Here is a 21660-nt window from a genome sequence, read left to right as displayed (position 1 = left end):
AATGAAACTACATCTGGGAAGTATGCAAAAAAAGTATGTGAAGAGATTCCTCAAAGGGCCCAGTTCTCTTCAACATCATCATAAATGATCTAGATCTGGGGATTGAAGGGGCACACATCACGTTTGCAAATGACACAACGATGGGGGGAATTGCTTACACTTTGGAAGATAGACTCAAGATTCAGAAAGATCTTGACAGACTAGAGCATTGGGCCCTAGCCAATAAGATGCAGTTCAATGGTGAGAAAAGTAAGGTACCGAATAGGTGGTACCTTGCTGAACAATAGTGCCTATGAGACGATCTAGGGGTCCTGGTGGACTACCACTTAAATATGAGTTAGCAAGGTGGTACAGCTGCCAAAATAGTTAATATAGCCTTGGGATGCGTCAACAGAGAGAAGTTAAGGCCATATTTGGAATATTATGTCCTATTCTGGTAAGGTGACCAATTGTCCTCCTTTAGGGAGGACAGTCCTTCTTTTGTAAGTTCTGTCCTCTCTCGAAAAGTGTCCTCCTACATGTCCTCCTTTTTGATATTTGAAGACTAATCTGTAAATCTCCGTATTCGATCGATGCCGAGCCGATCCGTTGCGTGTGATTTGACGTATTTGTATTTGACATGACGATTCATCAAGGCTTAGTATAGCACGGCGAGACGTGATTATGAGATGCATGCGCTCCACACAGGAGAATTGTTTTGAGAGAGTGTGCCGCACGCAAGTGGCTTTGTTTACTTCTTACCTAAGCATGACACAGCACACACACACACACACACATTAGACTCACTTCTTTCTCAGTGAATATTCAATCATACACAGGTGAGCACAATAATTAACATTTTATTAATACATTATCTATTTAATAATTTCCAAATATGTATAATTTTATTTACAAGTTTATTCACTTATGTTATTGTTTCAGTTTTAATAATTAATTTTATTTATTCACATTTTTTTCTTAAATTTATTTGTGTCCTTCTTATTGTAAAAAAGTTGGTCACCTTAATTCTGATCATAATGCTGAGGCCCTAGAACACGGGTCGGCAACCCGCAGCTCTGGAGCCGCATGCGGCTCTTTGAGCCACCTCCTGCGGCTCCGGAGCCTTCTCCGCCATTTTCATAGAGAGAGAGACAGACAGAGACAGAGAGGCACTTGTGCTTCCCTTCTCTCTATCTCTCTCTCTCTCACACACACATGCAGATTTGCCCCTTGCTCCCGATTGGCCCTGCAGCCAGATGCCCTGCCCCCTGGTGGCCAGGAAGGGCCTTTCCGGGGCTGGCCCAGTCCGAGGTGCATGTGGCCAGAGAGCCGCGCGGGGAAGCCCCAGGATCGATGCTGGGAGCGGCCCAGCAGAGCCTCCGTTGAAAGGGCCAGCCCTCCCGCAAGCTGCGGCCCTAGTGGGCCAAGCAGGAGCAGACCCGGAGATGGAGGGTGAGTGGGGAGGAGGGAGGGGGCTTACCTGCACCAGGCGGAGGGGCAGCCGAGCCGGCCTCGTGTCTCCCCGGGCTGGGCAGCAGGCCTGGCGGGGCCAGCGGCCGGCAGGGGCATTGGTTCCTGCCCTTCCCCGGGCCAGGCGGTAGGCCCAGCGGGGGCAGCAGCTGGCGGGGGCATCGGTTCCTGCCCCTCCCCGGGCCGCTGAGCCAGCCTCGCGTCTTCCCGGGCTGGGCGGCAGTGGCGGCCGGCAGAGGCATTGGTTTTTGGCCGTCCCCGGGGCGCTGAGCCTGCCTCGCGTCTCCCCGGACTGGGCGGCAGTGGCGGCCGGCAGGGGCATTGGTTTTGGGCCGTCCCCGGGGCGCTGAGCCAGCCTCGCATCTTCCCGGGCCGTGCGGCAGGCGGCGGGGGCATTGGTTTGTAGCCGTCCCCGGGCCGCTGAGCCGGCCTCGTGTCTCCCCGGGCGGCAGATGGCGGGGATATTGGTTTCTGGCCGTCCCCGGGGCGCTGAGCCTGCCTCGCGCCTCCCCGGGCTGGGCGGCAGTGGCGGCCGGCAGGGGCATTGGTTTTTGGCCGTCCCCAGGGCGCTGAGCCAGCCTCGCATCTTCCCCGGCCGTGCGGCAGGCGGCGGGGGCATTGGTTTGTAGCCATCCCCAGGCCGCTGAGCAAGCCTCGCATCTTCCCGGGCTGGGCGGCAGTGGCGGCCGGCAGGGGCATTGGGTTTTGGCCGTCCCCGGGCCACTGAGCCAGCCTTGCATCTTCCCGGGCCGTGCGGCAGGCGGCGGGGGCATTGGTTTGTAGCCGTCCCCGGGCCGCTGAGCCAGCCTTGTTTTTTCCCGGGCCAGGCAGCAAGTGGCGGGGACATTTGTTTGGCCGTCCCCGGGGCGCTGAGCCTGCCTCGCGCCTCCCCGGGCTGGGCGGCAGTGGCGGCCGGCAGGGGCATTGGGTTTTGGCCGTCCCCAGGGCGCTGAGCCAGCCTCGCATCTTCCCGGGCCGTGCGGCAGGCGGCGGGGGCATTGGTTTGTAGCCGTCCCCGGGCCGCTGAGCCAGCCTTGTTTTTTCCCGGGCCAGGCAGCAAGTGGCGGGGACATTTGTTTGTAGCCGTCCCCGGGGCGCTGAGCCTGCCTCGCGTCTCCCCGGGCTGGGCGGCAATGGCGGCCGGCAGGGGCATTGGGTTTTGGCCATCCCCGGGGCGCTGAGCCTGCCTCGCGTCTCCCCGGGCTGGGCGGCAGTGCAGCCGAGAGGGGCATTGGGTTTTGGCCGTCCCCGGGGCACTGAGCCTGCCTCGTGTTTCCCCGGGCTGGGCGGCAGTGGCGGCCGACAGGGGCATTGGGTTTTGGCCGTCCCCGGGGCGCTGAGCCTGCCTCGCGTCTCCCCGGGCTGGGCGGCAGTGGCAGCTGACAGGAGCATTGGGTTTTGGCCATCCCCGGGCCGCTGAGCCGGCCTTGTATTTCCCCAGGCCAGGCAGCAAGCCCGGCGGGCAGTGGGGGCATCGGTTCCTGCTCGTCCCCGGGCCGCTGAGCCGGTCAAATCAATGGACGTGGAGGTGCTGCAGCTGGCTTTTTGATTCGCCGCAGACCTCCATTGACTTCCATGGGGATTCTTGGCAATGAATGGGGCTGATTGAAATCGCTTCAAGAAGCAAGCTGCAGGATGGCTTTGCGTGGCAGAGACACAGAGAGCTGCAAATGATCTCCACAGGAGATGCAGCAAGGGCAGGAGATGAGAAAGAGTCCGCTATGTCTGTGCACAAGCCCCGAAAGCTTTCTTCCTCTCCCTGCCTTTCTTGCTGGCCCTCTGATGTAAGCATCTGCTGGGTTTCCTCAACCTCCCCCCCCCCCGTTTTATTTTAATCCCACCATCGCCTCCCTCTTTCGCAAAGTTGACATTCCTAGGACTCGTAGCTCGCTTCGCTCCTGGAGTCACTTGGCAAAGTTTGAAGGAGAGGCTGCCTGCTCCCACCTCCCACGGAGCAGAACTGCTGCTTCCTCACCTCCCAGCGAAAGAACCCCAGAGAGCTGGAAGGCGTCCTTTCTCCCACTTTCCGCTTCCCATCCTCCCTTTTCCAAGCACCCCTCCCAGAGCAAACCAGAAGCCTCAACTCCAGCCTCCTGCAGCAGGCTGAGATAGGCGAGCCCGAGCGACCGTCTTCTGCTGCCTCAGAACATTCACTGCAGCAGCTTTCTCCCCGTCGGCTTCCTCCTCCGCTCCCTGGGAACCTTCGTGCCAAAAGGCAGCAAGAAGAAAGTCCCAGAGAGGGAGAGCGCGGGGTGAGGGGAGAGCAGTCTTTTCCGAAGGGAAGAGAAGCCAGGACTGCAGAGCCGTTCATACCAGAGCTGGATGGGGGCAGGGCAGGCGCACGTTTCGCCTTAAGCTCCTCTCTTCAATCAAGCCCTGTGTTCTGTGCCCATGTGCGTGCGCGCGCATGTGCGCGCACACATTTTGCGGCTCCCAGGATTTTTTTTTTGTGAGGGAAATGGATCCAAGTGGCTCTTTCACTGTTGCAGGTTGCTGACCCCTGCCCTAGAAAGAATGCAGAGAAGAGCAACAAAGTTGATAAGGGATCTGGAAGCTAAATCCTATGAAGAATGGCTAAGGGAACTAGTGGAGAGTTTTCCAATATCTGAAAGGCTACCTCAGGAAAGAGAGCATTGGTTTATTCTCTATAGCACCTGAATGTCGGAAGAGAAGCAATGGGTGAAAGGTCTGATGCTGTGAGATCTAACCTGGAAGTAAGAAGGAATTTCCTGATAGGGGGAACTATTAAGCAGTGGAAGAGTGTGCCTCCCTGAGTTTGCCATCACTGGAGGTTTTCAAGAAAAGATTGGACAGCCATTTGTTCAAAATGGTATGAGGACTCCTGACTTGGGCAAGGGCTGGACTAGAAGACCTCAAAGGTCCTTTCCAACCCTATGATTCAATGATTCTATGTATATTTTCCTTCCTCCAAACAAACACATATTATATTGCACTCTCACATTTTAAAGGAACAAGCTCATATGATTGAGCTGTTCAAAATCCCAGGTTAAGATCTAGATTATTTTATACCAGTTGGTTTAAAAGTTAAGGGCAGACTTTTAGATGCATTTTTTTTTCAATTCTTTACATTTCTTCATTTTCACCAGGTTTTATTTGCAGTTTTATAGTAATCCTGGTTTTTCTTCTGAAATTGTGTCTCTGCAAATTGTTACTGCTCTGGCCAGCAGCATTAGCCTTTCTTTATTATTTACTTCACTAGGTTTGAAGTAATAAGATGTCATTCATTTTTTAAAAAATCAGTTAACAAAGCTGAAATTATTAATCTTACCTAACTCTTGTGCCAATTACCTCTGAAAATCCACAGTCCTGAAGGAGGCCTAAATGCTCCTCATTTTCTAATGCTGTCTATATTTTTCCATCATCTTAGAAATTCCCTACAAGTTTCACATTCTTTGCTCTACAATTTTAAGCACCACAACTGTGCTGCTTGTAGCCCCTTTTCTTATACACATTCAGTCCTTTTTCTGGAAATGCCATTATAACCTAACTCTTTATTCCCTCTGTTGAATATCAGATTCTAAGATGATTAGATATGTGCCCTAATTTGTGCCCAAGTATGAAATCATCTAAAAGGTTATACACCTTATTGCTGTAAGAAGAATAAATACAATCCCCTGAAGAAGAAAATCACATATTTTTTTAAAAAAAATGATTGAATATGATTTTGCAGTAATTCTTCTCACATAGTCATCTAATATTGGTCCAATGTTTTTAATTAACATATTTTTATTCTGTTTAAAAAACAATATTTCCATTTCATCAATGATCATGGAATTAAGATAAGATAAGATAACCTTTATTGTCATTTTTTTTACTGTGGGCACAACGGCACACATCAAAAATGAAATTTAGTTGCCCATTCTCAAAGTGAAACACATACATGACGCACACCTAAACATACTATATACAACATATGTAAAGACCCACACCTCTACATATACATAACAAATGAATATTAAATTCTGTCCATCTTGAATATATAATGGAAGGAGGAAGCTTGAAAGTTCTACTATCCAATTGATTTTTAGATAATAACTTTTCTCATCGATCATTAGAAAATGCCATCAGACAAGCAAGAAACCAACTGTTAATCATTGCAACATTTAAAAGCCTGTTAAACGTTCATGTTATTGTCTTTAAATAAGTAGACCACAACAGGGCTACATAAGAGCTTCCCAAACCTTGGATGCGAGCTCTCCAAAGTTGTTATAAATTTTAATTTTTAATCTGACAGAACAGAATAGAGAGTAAATTATAGTTAAATGTAACTAAAAGTAATCATAAATTAAAATAAATTAAACATGAGCTTTGCCCTGTTGAAAAGGCATGTGAGAATGACTTTCGAAGATGGGAAGAAGGCGCATCTAAGAAACTACCATCAAACAAAAGGGGGAGGAGCCAACAACTGAGTAACAAGCAGAGAAAGAAACTTAGAAAAGATCTACCCTAATTTATCAGGCAGTAAAAAAAACAAAGTTTGTACTTTCAGATTTGTAAGAGCTGTTAATGTAGCTTTACAATAAAGTGGAATTAGTTCATCTTGTCATGTTTCCTGTTTGATCTACTTGGGAGGGTGACACCTGGCATGACTATTTTTATATGTAGTATTCTACAAAAAAAAGCCAAAATGCAGTTGAAAAGAAAAGGTTTTTAGAATTCCTGCTTTAAACAATTATTTCAATAATTTGTAATATTTGCTATGATTAGTAAATTAATGTTAAATAAATTAACTTACTATTATTGCCCCTGAAGTAGCACTGAGTCCACTGAACAAACTCAGAAAAAAAACCCTTTTGTTCAATTAACACTAGTTATTTTAAAGTTTAACTGAGACTAATCTTATTTTTAGAATAAATATACCATACAGCAGGTAAGGTTAGGAGGCATTTCATTACAATAAAATATTACTGTTCTTCAGTTATATATCTGCACAAGCTTATTTTTGGAGCCAATGTGAGGCTCTTCTGGGGTTGTGGAGCTCTACTTATGAGCCATCTGGTCTGGTTTTATAGCACCGATACTGCAGTTTTAACTTTGGAAAAATAACTTTGGAACATTCTGATTTCACAAAATGTATCTGCTCAACTATGAGCACTTGTCATAAATTGATTATTTTTTTTAATCTACTCACTTAAGGCTGCCAGCAATACACATACACAGGAAAGGAGGTTTGAATTCAGCACTCATCTGCTGCAACAGAACAACGCAGATTTATTACAAGGCAACTTTATTTTTAATTTTGGTGGTTTGATTTCATGTAGCAATTTCATTTTTTCTAAAATCCTAAATTCTGATTAAATGTTCCCAGAAAAGGGGGGGCAGAGATAAGTTCTTAAAAAATGGAAAAGGAAGAGAGAGGGGACTTTTACAAACAGGGATCAAATTTTAACCAGGTCCCAACGAAATTTCACCCATTAGTTTATCATTCCAGAAGTAGTTCTTAGAGAGCATGTATTACAAGGTTTTGAGGAGCTGTGGCTTACTCAGTTGCAAAACGGTGAAATCTTACAATCCTCATTCAATAGTGCCATCTAGTGAACCTATATAATTGCAGCTTTACCAAGACTATCAGCTGCTCTATGCATGATTATTTACACTTAGATCAATTTAACCTTTGCCTCCAGGGAAGTAAAAAAGGCTCGCTGGACATCCACTCAGTAAGAAAAGATGAATTTTAATTGATTTAAAACCATAATCCAAGCTACTGGGAGGACCCTAAAAGGCAAATCCGTGTCTGAAATACAACCCAAGTCATACCATCTGTTTATATATGTCTATGTGAATGTATTAAATGTTTCATGATGAATTTATTTTTTCACCAATCAGTTATTTCCTGATCCAAATCTTCAAGAGGCTGTTGCTGCTCCTCTTATAATTAAGACAGAAAAAATAAACAGAAAAGGAAAAAAGATATTTGGGGCAGAAAAAAAAAACAGTCCCGTAGCTGCTAAACCTAGAATGGTGAATGACACACCTTTAAGCTACATTCCTAATCCTAAACACATATATAGAGCAAATTATTATGGGACTGGGGAGAAATAATGTTGGCATATCTTCTTGCACATTCCAACATTACCACCTCGTGCTAGCCAAGGCCAAAAATGTGCCATGTGAATACCTGATATTACTAAATTGCACCCACCTTTCCCATTTTAGCAATATGGAATAAATTAACTATGCCTGTCTGATGACTGGTATGGTTGACTGACCCATATTAGACTAACTACAGTAAGAGAATAACTTTGGGTCCAGTGGATTCAAAATAAACAGATCTCTTCCCAGAACACCCCATTTATTGTTTCTTCACCATATATTCTTCATTATATATCTTCATCATATATTCTTCATCATATATCTTCAATATCTTCCTGCCCGGCAGCAATTGGGGCACTTCTACAATGAAAGGCCCATTTCTAGAAGTGTTATTCCTTACAGGTCAAAAACCTGTATACAAATAACTCAAACCCTAATCATCTCTCCACCACCATGCCAATAAATAATTCCCATTATATCATTGTTGGCAGTTTTAATATTTTTCTTTTACTTAATTTCCAGCTTTTCTGTTGCTATCAAGGTGGCCAGTACTCTGCAATGTAATATATAAAGTCAATAAAAAGTATTATTAATCCTACTAAAAAGCTTGGCCTCATAAGCTAGTAATAGCAATAGTACTTAGATTTATATACCGCTTCACAAAGCTTTACAGCCCTCTCTAAGCTGTTTACAGAGTCAGCCTATTGCCCCCAACAATCTGGATCCTCATTTTACCAACCTCGGAAGGATGGAAAGCTGTCAATCTTGAGCCCCTCAGAATCAAATTCCTGGCTGTGGACAGAGTTAGCTTGCAATACTGCATTCTAACCCCTGTCCTGCCATGGTATGTAACAATGTAATGGAAAATGTTTGCAAACATGTATTTTCATATTATGAGGCCATTTTCACATTTATCTAGGATTAAATATGCAAATCCAAAGCCTCAGATATGATGTCATATAAAGTTTTCTCAGTGAGATGCAAGCAAATGTCAGTATAACACTCTGCAGATAGTACTCACCTGATCCAAATATTTCCCCACTGCATTTTACAAATGAGATTATACTATAAGACAAAGCTTCAACTGAGTAGGTTGTATTTCTGTATAACTGCTGAATCTCAAGAAGAAAATCAGCAGGAAGTAAATTTAAAAAGAACATGATACTGAATCACGATATTGTGTATGTGTTGGCAATTATATAGCTTCTTAATGTTTTATTTTAATTTTTTTTAAAAAAAATATCCAAGAATCTGAAGTACTTGGATGTAATGCAGTCAGTCCTATATTATCCATAAAGGGTTATAAATTTGTCTATTTAAATGTTAACAGAATAGTATTTGGAAGAATTAAGGATTTGTATTCATTAAGGAAAAGGGGAAAAGCATTTATGCATACCTGCATGCATAAATAATGAATGTTTTTAGATAGGAACCTAACTACCTTTTCCATTTTTCAAGCCTACAGACAACAACTGAAAACTCATCTACACAGATACATCAGAGCATGAAGAAATTCCTAGTTTCCTTAACAAAAATAATAGCATTTTCTTCTGTTACAAAGAGTAAGCACATGTGCGTTCATTTCCTTGAGACAGATTAAGATCACCTTTGATCATCTGCCACAATGTGCATATTAGAAAGTAATCATTCCTAACAATTGAAAAAGACTCAAAGATATGTATATCTATAATATAAAGTCACAGTACAGCATAGCATCCATACCGTACATCACATACAGGTGATCCTCGACTTACAATCACAGTTGGAACTTTGTGATGTAGTTATTGAGTGAGACCAGGTCCAAAGATGTGATCTACTTTTTTTTTTTTGCCATGGTTGTTATGCAGATTATATGGTTGTTGAAAGAATCTTCCTTCTCTATTGACTTTGCTTGTTAGAAGCTGGCAGGGAAGGTTGCAAATGGCAATCATGTGACCTTGGGATACTGCAACTATTTTAAATACATGGTTACCACATGACTGTGGGGATGTGTGACGGTGATAGTCCTGAGTGTGAGGTCCAGGTGTAAGTCATTTTTTTCAGCATTAACTTTGAACATTCACAAAAGAAATGTTTAAGTTGAGGACTGCCTGTATATGTATATGGATCCAAGATAGAGGAAGACACATACCACCCATAGGGATAAGAAGATATTTTATATATATATACACACTTATTAAGTGTGTATATATATATATATACACATTTATATTTCAGAGAGAGACTGGCCGAGCCGGGGGGAGGGAGGAGTTAAGTAGAGAATTAGTCTGGAATCATAACATGGTCATAACTTAACAAGGTCCAAACCCCATCTCTTGAATGACGTTGAATCTTATCTAGTCTGGCCCAGGTGGAAACTGCCAGTCTGGGAAGATTCTGCGAAATAGGCATGAGAAATAAAGTAGCTAATTGAACCCTTCACATGTGAATCCGGTTGTTCGCACCTTATTGCACACACACACACACATACACACTTGCTTTAAATGGGCAAAGTCTCACAATAGTTACAAAAAGAGATAACTAGAAGCTCTCAGAATGGTATATACCAGGGATGTTCAAATTGGCCCTTTTATGACTTATGGACTTCAACTCCCAGAATTCCTCAGCCAGCATGCTGGGAGTTGAAGTCCACAAGTCATAAAAGGGCCAAGTTTGAAGATCCCTGGTATATACAGACCACCTCCCCTTAAAATCTCAGAGCAGATTGCTTAATATGTCCCGTTTATGCCATGCCCCCATGTAACTGCAATCACTGAACATCAGGACTGGATAGTTCTTAAAGCTAATACACTGCACATAGTTATCAAATTATCTAAAAGTATCCCAACTCCAAACTAGGAAGCTATATGGCATAATGCATAAACATGCAATAAATCAAAAACAAGGGGGGGAACAAAGAGAACCAGATAACAATAAATAGACAATATAATATTATAAAATGTAAAATGGCAACTGAACCCATAAGAATATAACTTCCACTAAACTAGCCACTGCCTGGGAGAAGAATCAGGTCTTAATGGCTTTCCTGAAAGCAACAAAATACAAGGCTTGTATGGGAGAGAGTGGGAGTAATCATTCCAGAGAACAGGACAAACATAGAAAAGGCAGGCTTCCTAGGTCACATAAGTCGACATGGTTTAAAAGAAGGAAACTTTTAATCTGGAACAGATTCTCCCTCTGGAAGCATATGAGATAGACAGGCCCTCAAGTAACCCTGTCTATGACATGAAAGCTTTAGAGGTCATAACCAACACCTTGAAACATATCTGGCCACCTTTTGGGAGCCAGTACATCTCTCAGAGTAGCAGTATTATGGGTGCTTAAAGAATTGCACCCATAACCACCCATGCCATTGCATTCTAGACCAAGTAAAGCTTCCAGGTGGTTTTCAGGAGCTGCCCCATGTAGACTGCATTGCAACAATCCAATTGGGAAGAGACCAAGGTATGCTTGACCATATGCAGGCCTCTCAGTCAATGAATGGGTACAACTGGCATAGCATAACATCTCTATCTCCCTATTCTAGCTCAAAGTCAATAGATGGCTTTGCATAGAAAGGTTTTCTTGTAAAAATACAAAACATTTCTTGCATAGAAAATCAATTTAAACTCGGAAAGGGAGCTTGGTTCTGTTAGGGATATTGGTGTTCCAAAGGAATGTACTGCAGATTTTTCATTAGAAGAGACTCCACAAATTTCTCAATGTTTTTGCCAACAATGAATTTAGCACAGCCATGACTTCTTGCTGTTTTTATTACTTGGAAAGTGCCATTTTGGGGAAGCTGGAATGAAATTGGCAAGAGTGCTGCCAGCTTCCCATTCCACTCAGTAACAGAAAGACTAGCAAACCCAAATCCAAAAATAGCATGGCTACTAGGCCAGTGGATCAAAAACAGAACAAGAACGAAGCAGAAGTGAAGGCCTCTCCACCCAAACAGCTGTCAGCTGTGCAGTTTTGATAGGAATTGCTAGTCTTACAGAAATAGTCCAAATGATAGGTCACCAGAGCAGAACACCTTTGTACCAGAAGCTATCACTTAGGCAACTTTAAAGATGGCTATCCCTTTTTCTCAGCCAACTGCCCATATATGCCAAAGCCCACCAAGGACAGTGATAATGTTATTTTGTCTAATAAAGCTGGGTGAGAAATACCCCAACTGCTGTCTTTAAACTGGCCTGCAGTAAAGCTATAAGCACAGAACAATTTACCAGCCTTGTTAGAGCACAGCTGTTTGGGCAGCAGAAACTTTGCTGGCATAATTAATGCAGCCACATACACTATCCTCAGACTGTCATGATAAATCATTGAGTTTGGATTTGGAAGACAGGGAATTGTGGGTTTTAGCTGTTGTTTAAAAATGCTATGCTCCCAGCATGTGATGAGCTTCATCTTCTGCTGAGGAAGAATTGGATCCCACTGCCTTCATTATTTAAGCTAAAATGTTGTGATAAGCAACTCACAGCCAACAGATCCATGCAGCCCTCATCTCCTTTTTTTTTTTTTTTTTTTTGCACCAACTTGCAGCATAATTTCCTGGCACCTTTTGACATGGGTTTAAATTGAATAGGTTAAACCTTTAATTAGTTTTAAATCTTTAATTTCCTATAATTAAAAAAGATAAATAGAAGAAAACTCCAGGGGGGAGGGAATGCTAATAACTTGTCTTTTGGTAGCTGGGCTGAAAATTAAGGCAGTATAAATATGAAGACTATTGGGCGTTATTTTCCACATCAGCCCCACCTCCATCCCCCATTTGTTATAAAGCAGGGGTGTTAAACTGCCGGCCCACGGGCCGGTTTCATCATCCCAGAGCCACGCCTACCCCATTGCCGGCAATGGTAAAAAAGCTCCGATATGTTGCACGACGTCACGTGACGTCGCAAGTTTGACATGTCTGTTATAAAGGCACAGTACATTTTCAGTTGTTTAATTTACTTATTTGTAAGTAAGTTACCATAAAGAGTCAAGAAAAAGGCACTTGTAACATGCTGTGCTTCAGGTAACAAAAAGGCTTGTCTTGCCTTTGGGCCTAATAGTTTGGCTGTGGTAGTGCTTGAGGCAGCAAAAAATGCCTTCAGCCAGCCTTAAATATAATTACTGTTTTCAGGAATATAATTGGAGTGAATCTATGTTTTCCTGTCTGGGGTCTGTGCCAAGATTATGAAAGCTTCCTCCTCCACACCTACGAAGTTGGTTCAAAATATTGTATTTTAATTTATACACAGAATTTTAATAAAATACAATCGCCTTTTTGATAGGATGATATTCATAGCATGCATGAGCACATATATATACACAAAGAGAGAAATGTTACATACCCACATATTTAGCTCATGCAGTTATATTTATACCATATCTGCATATATTCAAGCACAATTCACAGTTTGTGAGCTTGTCTAAAAGAAGTCAAAATGAACCTAATAAAGAGGCTGGTGTTGGAGTGGTTGCTAATCTGTGTAACTAACTTCTCAAAGGGGTGGAGAAAGAAATGCTGGGGGTTGATAAAAGTTTCCTTAGTGAATTATAACAGGCTCCAATGAAAGGCATTTACAATAAACACAAAATGTCTGCAAAGCATCTGTTTTACAGAAGAAATTTTACTCCGTGAATGTTCTAAAAACTTTACCATAAATAATTCATGTCAGCAGTTCAAATTCTATTATCAGTCCCCATCCTTTCAGTTCGTTATTTGTAGAGAGAGAAGCAGAGTTTTTTCTACTTTAAGTTGTCCAGCATTTGAAACGGGTACTTGTATAATTATACACTTACATACATCAACACCCTATTTTTCAGTTTAACAAAACAACTTTGATAGAAGCCTGAGTTAAAAACTGGATGTAATGATGACATCATATTCTGTTTTTAGGGAAAACGCATTTAAATGTATACTCAGTTTGTGAGGGTATATGTATACATAAAATACTTATGTAAAAAAAAACTTTACACTTTACTAGAGATGTATCAACTAAAGGCAAGACTTTAACAGCAGTAATAATATTTTTTAAAAAGAAATCCTTAAGTACTTAGAGTAAAGCGAGGTCACTACATCTATCTAAGAAAGAGTAATAATAAGCATCTGTGCTAGATTGCCATGTGATTAAAAAAAGAATAGTGTTTTTTTAAAAAAAAACACATCAAACAGACGTGTAACCAAATTTGAGAATAAAAGTCAGGTATCCTTCATTTTGAAACAGGAAAGTTAATTAAATGCATTTTTTAATATTATTAAGTTGTCTGCTGTACACAAATATGGAAACCTGAGGCCTGAGTACAGGCCCATAGTGGCTCCAGCATAAAGTTGAAATAGCATGATTAATATACTGTTTATGGACAAGTACAATATTATATATGAAGTGATTTTAAAATTTTATTTTAGAGCGCCTTTCCCATTTTGGGTCAAAATAATGTAGCGTCCAATTTTCTATATATTGGCAGCGCTGACTTCTGAGAGTAGTTTGCTATGGGGCGCATTACAATGTCATCTATTCAGGTCATAAATCATATCCTCAAATTCTTTTAAAGTAGTTTGGAAAAACTGATACAAAAAATAACTTGTTATAAACATTGGAAAAACTGTCTTTAATCACAAATGTTTACCAAATACAAAATTCTACAAGTTGCTCAAAGTGTAATTTTAGATGAATATGTTTTTCTTTGTGAACCTCCCAGTCATTTATTTAATAAAATAAGTAAATAAATTTTAATTTACACAATTTAAAACCAAGGTAGTTTTTCTGCCTATATTTTCTCTTTACTAATAATCCATGCTTACCAAGGGTAATTGGGGCCAGGACTCTGTTGCTAAGAGATACAGTCATAATGTGCGACATCACATCACTGCACCAGTTTACAACCCCAGTGCTGGCAGTCCTTGTGGTTGTTGTTTGGTGAATCCCTCACAGTCACAGCGTTCTGCACTAACACGTTCAACATATGTGACCTCCTGTCAGCTCCCCATTGACTTTGCTTGGAAAGTCACAAACGGCAATTGTGGGATTGCAGAACACTGTGGCATCATCACTGCAAGCCACTTGCCGAATGCTGAAATCATGAATAAGTGACCTTGGGGATGCTGTAACAGCCACAACTAAAAGGACCAGTCATAAGTAAGCCTTGTTCAGCACTATTATAACTTTGGACAGTCACTGAGCAAGTCAATGTTAAATGAGGATTACCTGTAGTATATCTGGAACAGATGCAAGGTGTCCAGTAACAACCAGGACTTTACAAAGGCTTCTGCCTATTCTCTGAATTGTCTGAAGACTTGGAAAGTAAACATTTTAAGAAGAGTGAAAAAAATTACTGTCCAGGTGTTGACACAGTTTCTCCCTAAATTATATAGCTAGTATAAAATTCATAGAGAAATTTTACAGAGATTATAAAAATACAAATGCTGTGGTTTCTGGTTACTCCAAATCTAATTCTATTTGGATCCATTGAGCTATAAGAGAAAGTTTGGGAATCCTGGTTTTGAAATATGAAATATTTCAGCCCATTGATGTGTAAACTTTGCTTGTTCTTTTGTTATTTTATTTTCAAAGGATTAACCCTGTTCTACTCATTCAGGAAAAAGTTAAATACTTGAGAGTATCCAGAATAATAGAATAACAGAGTTGGAAGGGACCTTGGAGGTCTTCTAGTCCAACCCCTTGCTCAGGCAGGAAACCCTATACCATTTCAGACAAATGGTTGTCCAGTCTCTTCTTAAAAACTTCCAGTGTTGGAGCACCCACAACTTCTGGAGGGAAGTGATTCCAATGATTGATCGTTCTAACTGTCAGGAAATTTCTCTTTATTTCTAGGTTGGTTCTCTCCTTGATTAGTTTCCATCCATTGTTTCTTCAAGTGCTTTGGAGAATAGCGTGACTCCCTCTTCTTTGTGGCAGCCCCTGAGATATTGGAACACTGCTATCATATCACCCTTAATCCTTCTTTTCATTAAACTAGACATACCCAATTCCTGCAACTGTTCTTCATATGCTTTAGCCCCCTAATCATTTTTGTTGCTCTTCTCTGCACTCTTTTTTAGTGTCTCAACATCTTTTTTACATCATGGCAACTAAAACTGGATGCCATATTCCAAGTGTGGTCTTACCAAGGAATTTTAAAGTGGTATTAACATTTCACGTTATCTTGATTCTATCCCTCTGTTAATGCAGCCTAGGACTGCATTGGCTTTTTGGGCCAACTGTAGCATATTATTAACTATGCCTCTTATAATGCATACTATTAATTATTATTTATTCCATTATTAAGTATACCTCTGTTTAACTTATACAAAGCACAATAACTATCACAATGTATTTGTAAATAACCTTTGCTCATAATCAGGCAGTATGAAATGAAAGCTGTAGGAAGGGAAGCTGCCCTTCGAACAAGAATGCTTTCACTATTAAAATTTGTGCAGGGATAACAAAAACTACCTTCAGTGACTACCTTCTACCTTTGTGGACAATTTCTGCTCATATCTGTCTTCATGAAAAGGATGAAGGTGTCAGTCTGTCAAGAAATTCAACCACATGCATTTATTTAGAAGCATCAGAATGGGCCTCGGGCGCTGTGATTACTTTTTGCTCTAAATAAAAGAAGATTTTAAACCTTTCCACAAATCGTTGCTTATTCTATGTTTATCATACAGCTTAATCCCTGAGGAATCCTATGAAAGCTAAAGAGCATAGTGAAGACAACGGAAAACTTAATAAACCTAATGTTTTTATTGCAATTTTCTAATAGGTATGCAAAACTGACCATTGTATCTTGATAAAATCTTACTATCCCATATACATGCATTTCAATGCCTCCTCATTAGCTGACATAAACAGAGAAAAAGAAATGAAAACAAAGATCCAATCCATAGTGACTTTCTTATACATTGTCTGAGATTATTTGCCTAGGTTCACATCCAATCAAGCTGCAGTAATAAGCTGCAAAAGGCAAAACTGAATAAAAATGGCCCCAAAGCTAGAAAAAGACTGACAGAAGTATTGGCCCATTTCTGTGTAACATAAGGAATGAAATGTGCTATATTAGCCTGAAAGCTTCTTGTTCAACTCTTGTTTTGGCATGAAATATGCAGCTTGAACAGCTAACACAGAATTCCAGTAGTTAGGAGTTACCTTCTTTTGGCATCTCTTCTTCACTATCACATCTGATTAGTTCTTAGTAAGCTTCTGCTCTATTAAATCTAGCAACTATATAATTTCCCTAAAACCCACATTTAAAAAAAATGGTGCCAATTTTTATTATACCTCAAAATGTTACTGCGAAACGGGCTGCAAAAAATGATGTTGTGCTATAATCTGTACAGTGACTTATGATTTAATCAAGATTAACTATTCCTAGAAAAATAATTTTAGGAAATTAGAATTGTAAGAATTAAGCATGTTAGAATAGGAATGGTCAGATAAAAAATTGGATCCAAAGCCAGTTAAGGTAGGTATGCCCACCTGTGGCCTGTGGGCCTCATGCAGCCCTGGACAGTTACTAATGTGGTCCCACAAGAGCATAAACTTTTAAAGGAAGTTTGTTATTTACATACAACTATAATATATATTTTATTTGCAGTTCAAGACAATTTCTCTTCACTCAGTACAGCCCAGGGAAGCCAAAAGGTTAAGGGCTGTATGTATGCCAAAGCCAGCTTTAATACATGTGCAGAGATTCCTAGCTGGAAGAGGAACCATGTGTGAAAATGAGAACATTCTTCTTAGGTCTCCTTAGTCCAGTTGGGCCCAGGTTTAACCCATGATCAACAGTTTGTATTCAGCCCAACCCCTTTTTGGTGATCTTTAGGTCCTCTTTGGTTGTACTATTAAAAATCAGCAGCAAACCCTTAAGCAAGACCAATGTTTATACAGTAATACAGTAAAAACAGCATTAAGCCTTGCATAGAAAAGCTGTTTTAAAGAAATGCAAAATCACCTTCCCAAGAAGTAGAAAAGAGCTTTAAAAATTCCCTTCAATAAATATAAGATGCAAGATTCAATTAACATGACAAGGATCCAGAATTCAGCTCTACCGCTGGCTGCTTTGCATAAACTTTCCTGAATGACTGTTAGGCCCTGTGTGAGGAAAGGAGTGTACTATGACATGCAGAGACACCCACTCCCCAAGATAAACATCACTCATATAAAGTATAATAGTTTACAGTTAGGTTCCACAGAACTGCAAGCCAGAAGTTACAAATGGCATTGCCGAAGCATGGGGATCACTTTCAAATGTTTACATTCTCCTTGCCACTTGGGAAGTGGATTGGAGAGGAAGACCACTTATAAAACTATTACAGAAAGTAAGATTGCAACCATCCTGTTTCCATTTGTTTTTTAGACTCTGCAAAAACCGCAGCTGAATTCTGTTCAAAATGAGCACGGTCTCCTTACCTCTCTGAGATGGATGTTTTCCTTCTCTTTCTGGTCTAAGATCACTTCTAAATGATTAACCTGAGATTCCGCTTCTGCCATCCTTCGAGTTCTTTCGTTTTCATCATCCATCCCTTTGGATGGCAGCCCTTTGCTTTGCAACATTTCTAGAAGCTTCTTGATGGATTCATCTCTGGCATTCAGCGTCTGTTTCTGGGTTTCTATTCTCAGCTCCATTTCTTCCAAGGTTTTTCTCAAGAGAAACAACTCTTTTGCCTGTCTATCATGCTCAGCTTGAAGTCTTCGGAAATTCTCCTCTGTTAGTTCAATAGTAAAATGCTCAGCACCTCGGTTACCACTTTCTTGCTGAAGGAGATGGTTAAGGTCTCTCTGGGTTCGAAGTTCATCTTGGAGTGCCTGAATTGTTAGCTGAAGATGCTGCAATTAAAAAAAAATTCTAAATAAAGATTTAAATAAAGAAGCAATATTCCAATCATTAGTAAAATTTATGGTGAGAATCTACACATGAGAGTGATATTATTTGTTATAATGCTTCTTGGCTGCAGTTAGAAACCATACAGAGATGAATGAAAAACACAAGACAGTACAAACTACACATATTACCCATAGTGAATCACAAACCTTATGACAAGGAGGTGAAAAGAACAATGTTAAAAATGTAAATGTTAAAGACTGGCATTCCATAACCAAACACTGTATCTAAAAAGCCTTAGAATTTAGGTTTGGTTGGGATGTAGGAGGGAAGAGAAGCTTAGACATTTTCATACAGTGCAACTGTGCAAATGATTAGTGATAATCACGCCGTATGAAAGCAAAGGAGTTAAACTGTTAAATGAGGCTGCTAATGAAAGCTATGAGCCACTTTATTAAGCAGGATTGTTGCAGCTACTGAAATAAGCATATCAAAAAATCACACATTAAGAAATGCTACATTTTGCAAACAAACTGATTGCAAAGAGTGAACAAACCTTTGTTTTCCTGGCATCCAAAACCTGAACAGCATGAGAAATGGAAAAAAAAAATGAAGCAAAATCAACATAAAGTTTAAATGCAAGCAAAAACGATTTAACGAAAAGAACTAAAGCTAACTTAAAGCATCCCCAACAAAAAAGAAAAACAGTATTGCTTATGCAGTAGCATTACAATTCTATAATATTAGCACATGCACCCGCCCCTTCATGCAATCAAAAATGCAGTTTTGTACACAGAACCAAAAGAAGTTGGGTTGGATTCAAAGTCTCAGAAACATTCCAAAAATCATCTCCAGCACTATTCTGCACATTCCCTTGACAGTGCTAATGGATAAATCTGTAATCCTCATTCCTGATCTATCTAACTGCAACAACTTGTAACAGACAGGGTCATCTGTAGGAATAGGGAATCAGAAAAGTCAAGATGCACAATTGAAGATCTCTCCCACAAAAAAAACGCTGGGCTTTCAATTACAGAGTTATGACTGCCATCTTCACTTTTATCCCACCCTACAAATGCCTCATTTAGAGTTGAAAAAATGTCTTTGAATTTTATTTCGCTTTTTCATGCAGCATATTGTGTCAGGTATGTATAAAACACTTTTAGGATCCATAACTCAACTTTGGCTTCAAGTTATAATTTGGGGATTGGCCAAATTATTTATTCTTGGTACCAATTTTCATCCATATTAAGTTCAATCTGGTATTTGCTCCTACAATAGTACAGTATCATCTCAAAATAGACGTGTTGGGTTAAATGTTCTTCTTTCACACAAAGAGCCAGCATGTCACATAATCATATTAAATGCTGGCATGTGAACACTGAATACTAATTATAAACAGGATTTATTTCCACGTTAGTTATGTTTCTAAACTTGGTAGTCTTAGATTGTATTTTACTAACTGTATACAGTATTTACTGTTTAAAATTAGCGTTCATGTTTAAGAATTGGTTATACAAATTAGATTATACGATGAGGTTTTAAACAATGAAGTGTAGTTTTGAAAAATGTGTATATGTGTTTATTGTCATCTACTGAATATATATTAGTCCCAGCTTAGACTTTGAAAGATCCCACAACTCATGCAATTCTATTATATCTTATTGCTGAATACTGAGGGTAGAAATTGCATCTGAAACCAAAGTTCTGTTAATTTATTTAAAGATTAATGTCTGCTGTTAGTTAATCAATTCCCAAAGCCAGCTGGCAATTACATAAAATCTTTCTGTTATTAGGAAAAATACAACAAGTACAGCAGAAATAAAAGACACATCCTCCCTGCCTCCCAACCATCATCCAGTTAAAGGATAAACAAGATTACTAATACAATTCCATTTTCCAGAATGTACTGCACGGTTTGGACACTATTAACCTAGGTTGTAAAAATCCTAAACCAATCTGAGGAGTGCCTCAAAGAAGTGTACATTCCTCCTTTCAAAATGGTTTGTTTTTCTATATTCTGTCTCCTCCACACATATATACAATGATCTTTAGGATGAGATTGAATATACTTATGCAGACATTAAATGGTGCAATATGGTTTCCAGACATCCAGTCCAAAATAATTGGTGCAACTAGTCAATTGATGCGACTATTTTAAAGAAAGACAACTTAGGGAAACTAAAAGGTAAGTCATTTGCCTGAGATGATGACTATAACAACAGAGAACATAGAATAATAGCGCTGGAAGGGACCTTGGAGGTCTTCTAGTCCAATCCCCTGCTCAAGCAGGAGACACGGTATCATTCCAGACAAATGATTGTCTAATCTTTTCTTTAAAAAAATCTCTAATGATGGAACACCATAATTTCTGGAGATAAGCCTTTCTATTAATTAGCTCTAGAGTGGATTTCTTTTTCTTGCCTGTATTAGTTCTTATTCATTTAACATTCCAGGTTGAAAAGGGGGAGCTAGTAAATTTATTTACAGTATTTATTTATTAAATTTATATGCCACCTATATCACGATCAGGAGATTCTGGGTGGATCACAACATCGTACAAGCAAAAATGGAAATATTAAAATTTTAAAATATTAAATTAGGCAGATGCAGGCTTTGAGTTGCAATATACAAAATCATTCCTTCAAATTTATATTGTCCACTTTTTTAGTAACATTTCCTTCCTGAGTTACACATTAACTCCCCACCACCACCACTCCTAGCACTCAGTATCTACTGTATATACATAAGCTTCACTCTTAGCTTAGTTATCCAGGGATATAGATGCCCATTTTTTTATATCCCTGGATACCAGCACACCCATAAAGCCTTTCCAGAAAAATATATGGGTCTATATACAACTGTTACATTTATTCAAAATAAATACAGAGGGGATGGATGTTCTCCCAAATTAGCTGTGAAATGGAGGAAGTGTGCTTTAACTTCACTGTTAAATTGAGTAATGAGTATGAACAATAAAAGTAAGTGGCTGAAAGGAGACAAGAGAGAAGGAAAAGCTACTTCATTTCAAGAGAGACAGGGAGAGAGATACTAATCTCACCTTCTGACTTTTACAAAGAAAATAACAGAAAGATGAACTAATGGGTGGAAATCATTGACTGGGGTTGTTTCAAGCAGTTCAGTTAAAGAATACTGACTTACCTTCCACTTGTCAACTTTTCTCATTTAAAGGTTTACTTCTGCCATGGAGAGATCTCTCCATCCATGGAAAATTTCCATGCAAATCAGGATTCAGAGGGAGGTTAATGGACAAAGAAGTTTTCCGGTGAAGCACTCAGCCTTAATACATGGAGAGGGATGGCAGAGAAAAGAGGCTGAACAACACTGCTCATTCTCATGGATTAA

General features: G+C 40.2%; 1 protein-coding gene across 2 annotated transcripts in view; it reads right to left on the bottom strand.

Moving 5' to 3' along the window:
- The window catches only part of ERC2 (ELKS/RAB6-interacting/CAST family member 2), a 386048-nt gene extending 367820 nt beyond the window's left edge, over positions 1-18228 (bottom strand). For both annotated transcript variants that reach the window (XM_039349739.1, XM_039349748.1), the window contains exon 1: positions 17883-18228. In XM_039349739.1, coding sequence (XP_039205673.1) covers positions 17883-18098 — 216 coding nt within the window. In that variant the 5' untranslated portion in view covers positions 18099-18228. The remainder of the gene's footprint in view (positions 1-17882) is intronic.
- Between the last annotated feature and the right edge of the window lie 3432 nt (positions 18229-21660).

Source organism: Crotalus tigris, unplaced genomic scaffold (assembly GCF_016545835.1).
Source record: "Crotalus tigris isolate CLP2741 ecotype Arizona unplaced genomic scaffold, ASM1654583v1 scf7180000017567.3851432, whole genome shotgun sequence".
NCBI classification, from domain to species: Eukaryota; Metazoa; Chordata; class Lepidosauria; order Squamata; family Viperidae; genus Crotalus; species Crotalus tigris.
The sequence above is the reverse complement of the archived record's forward strand: the minus strand, read 5'-3'. Positions and strand labels throughout refer to the sequence as shown.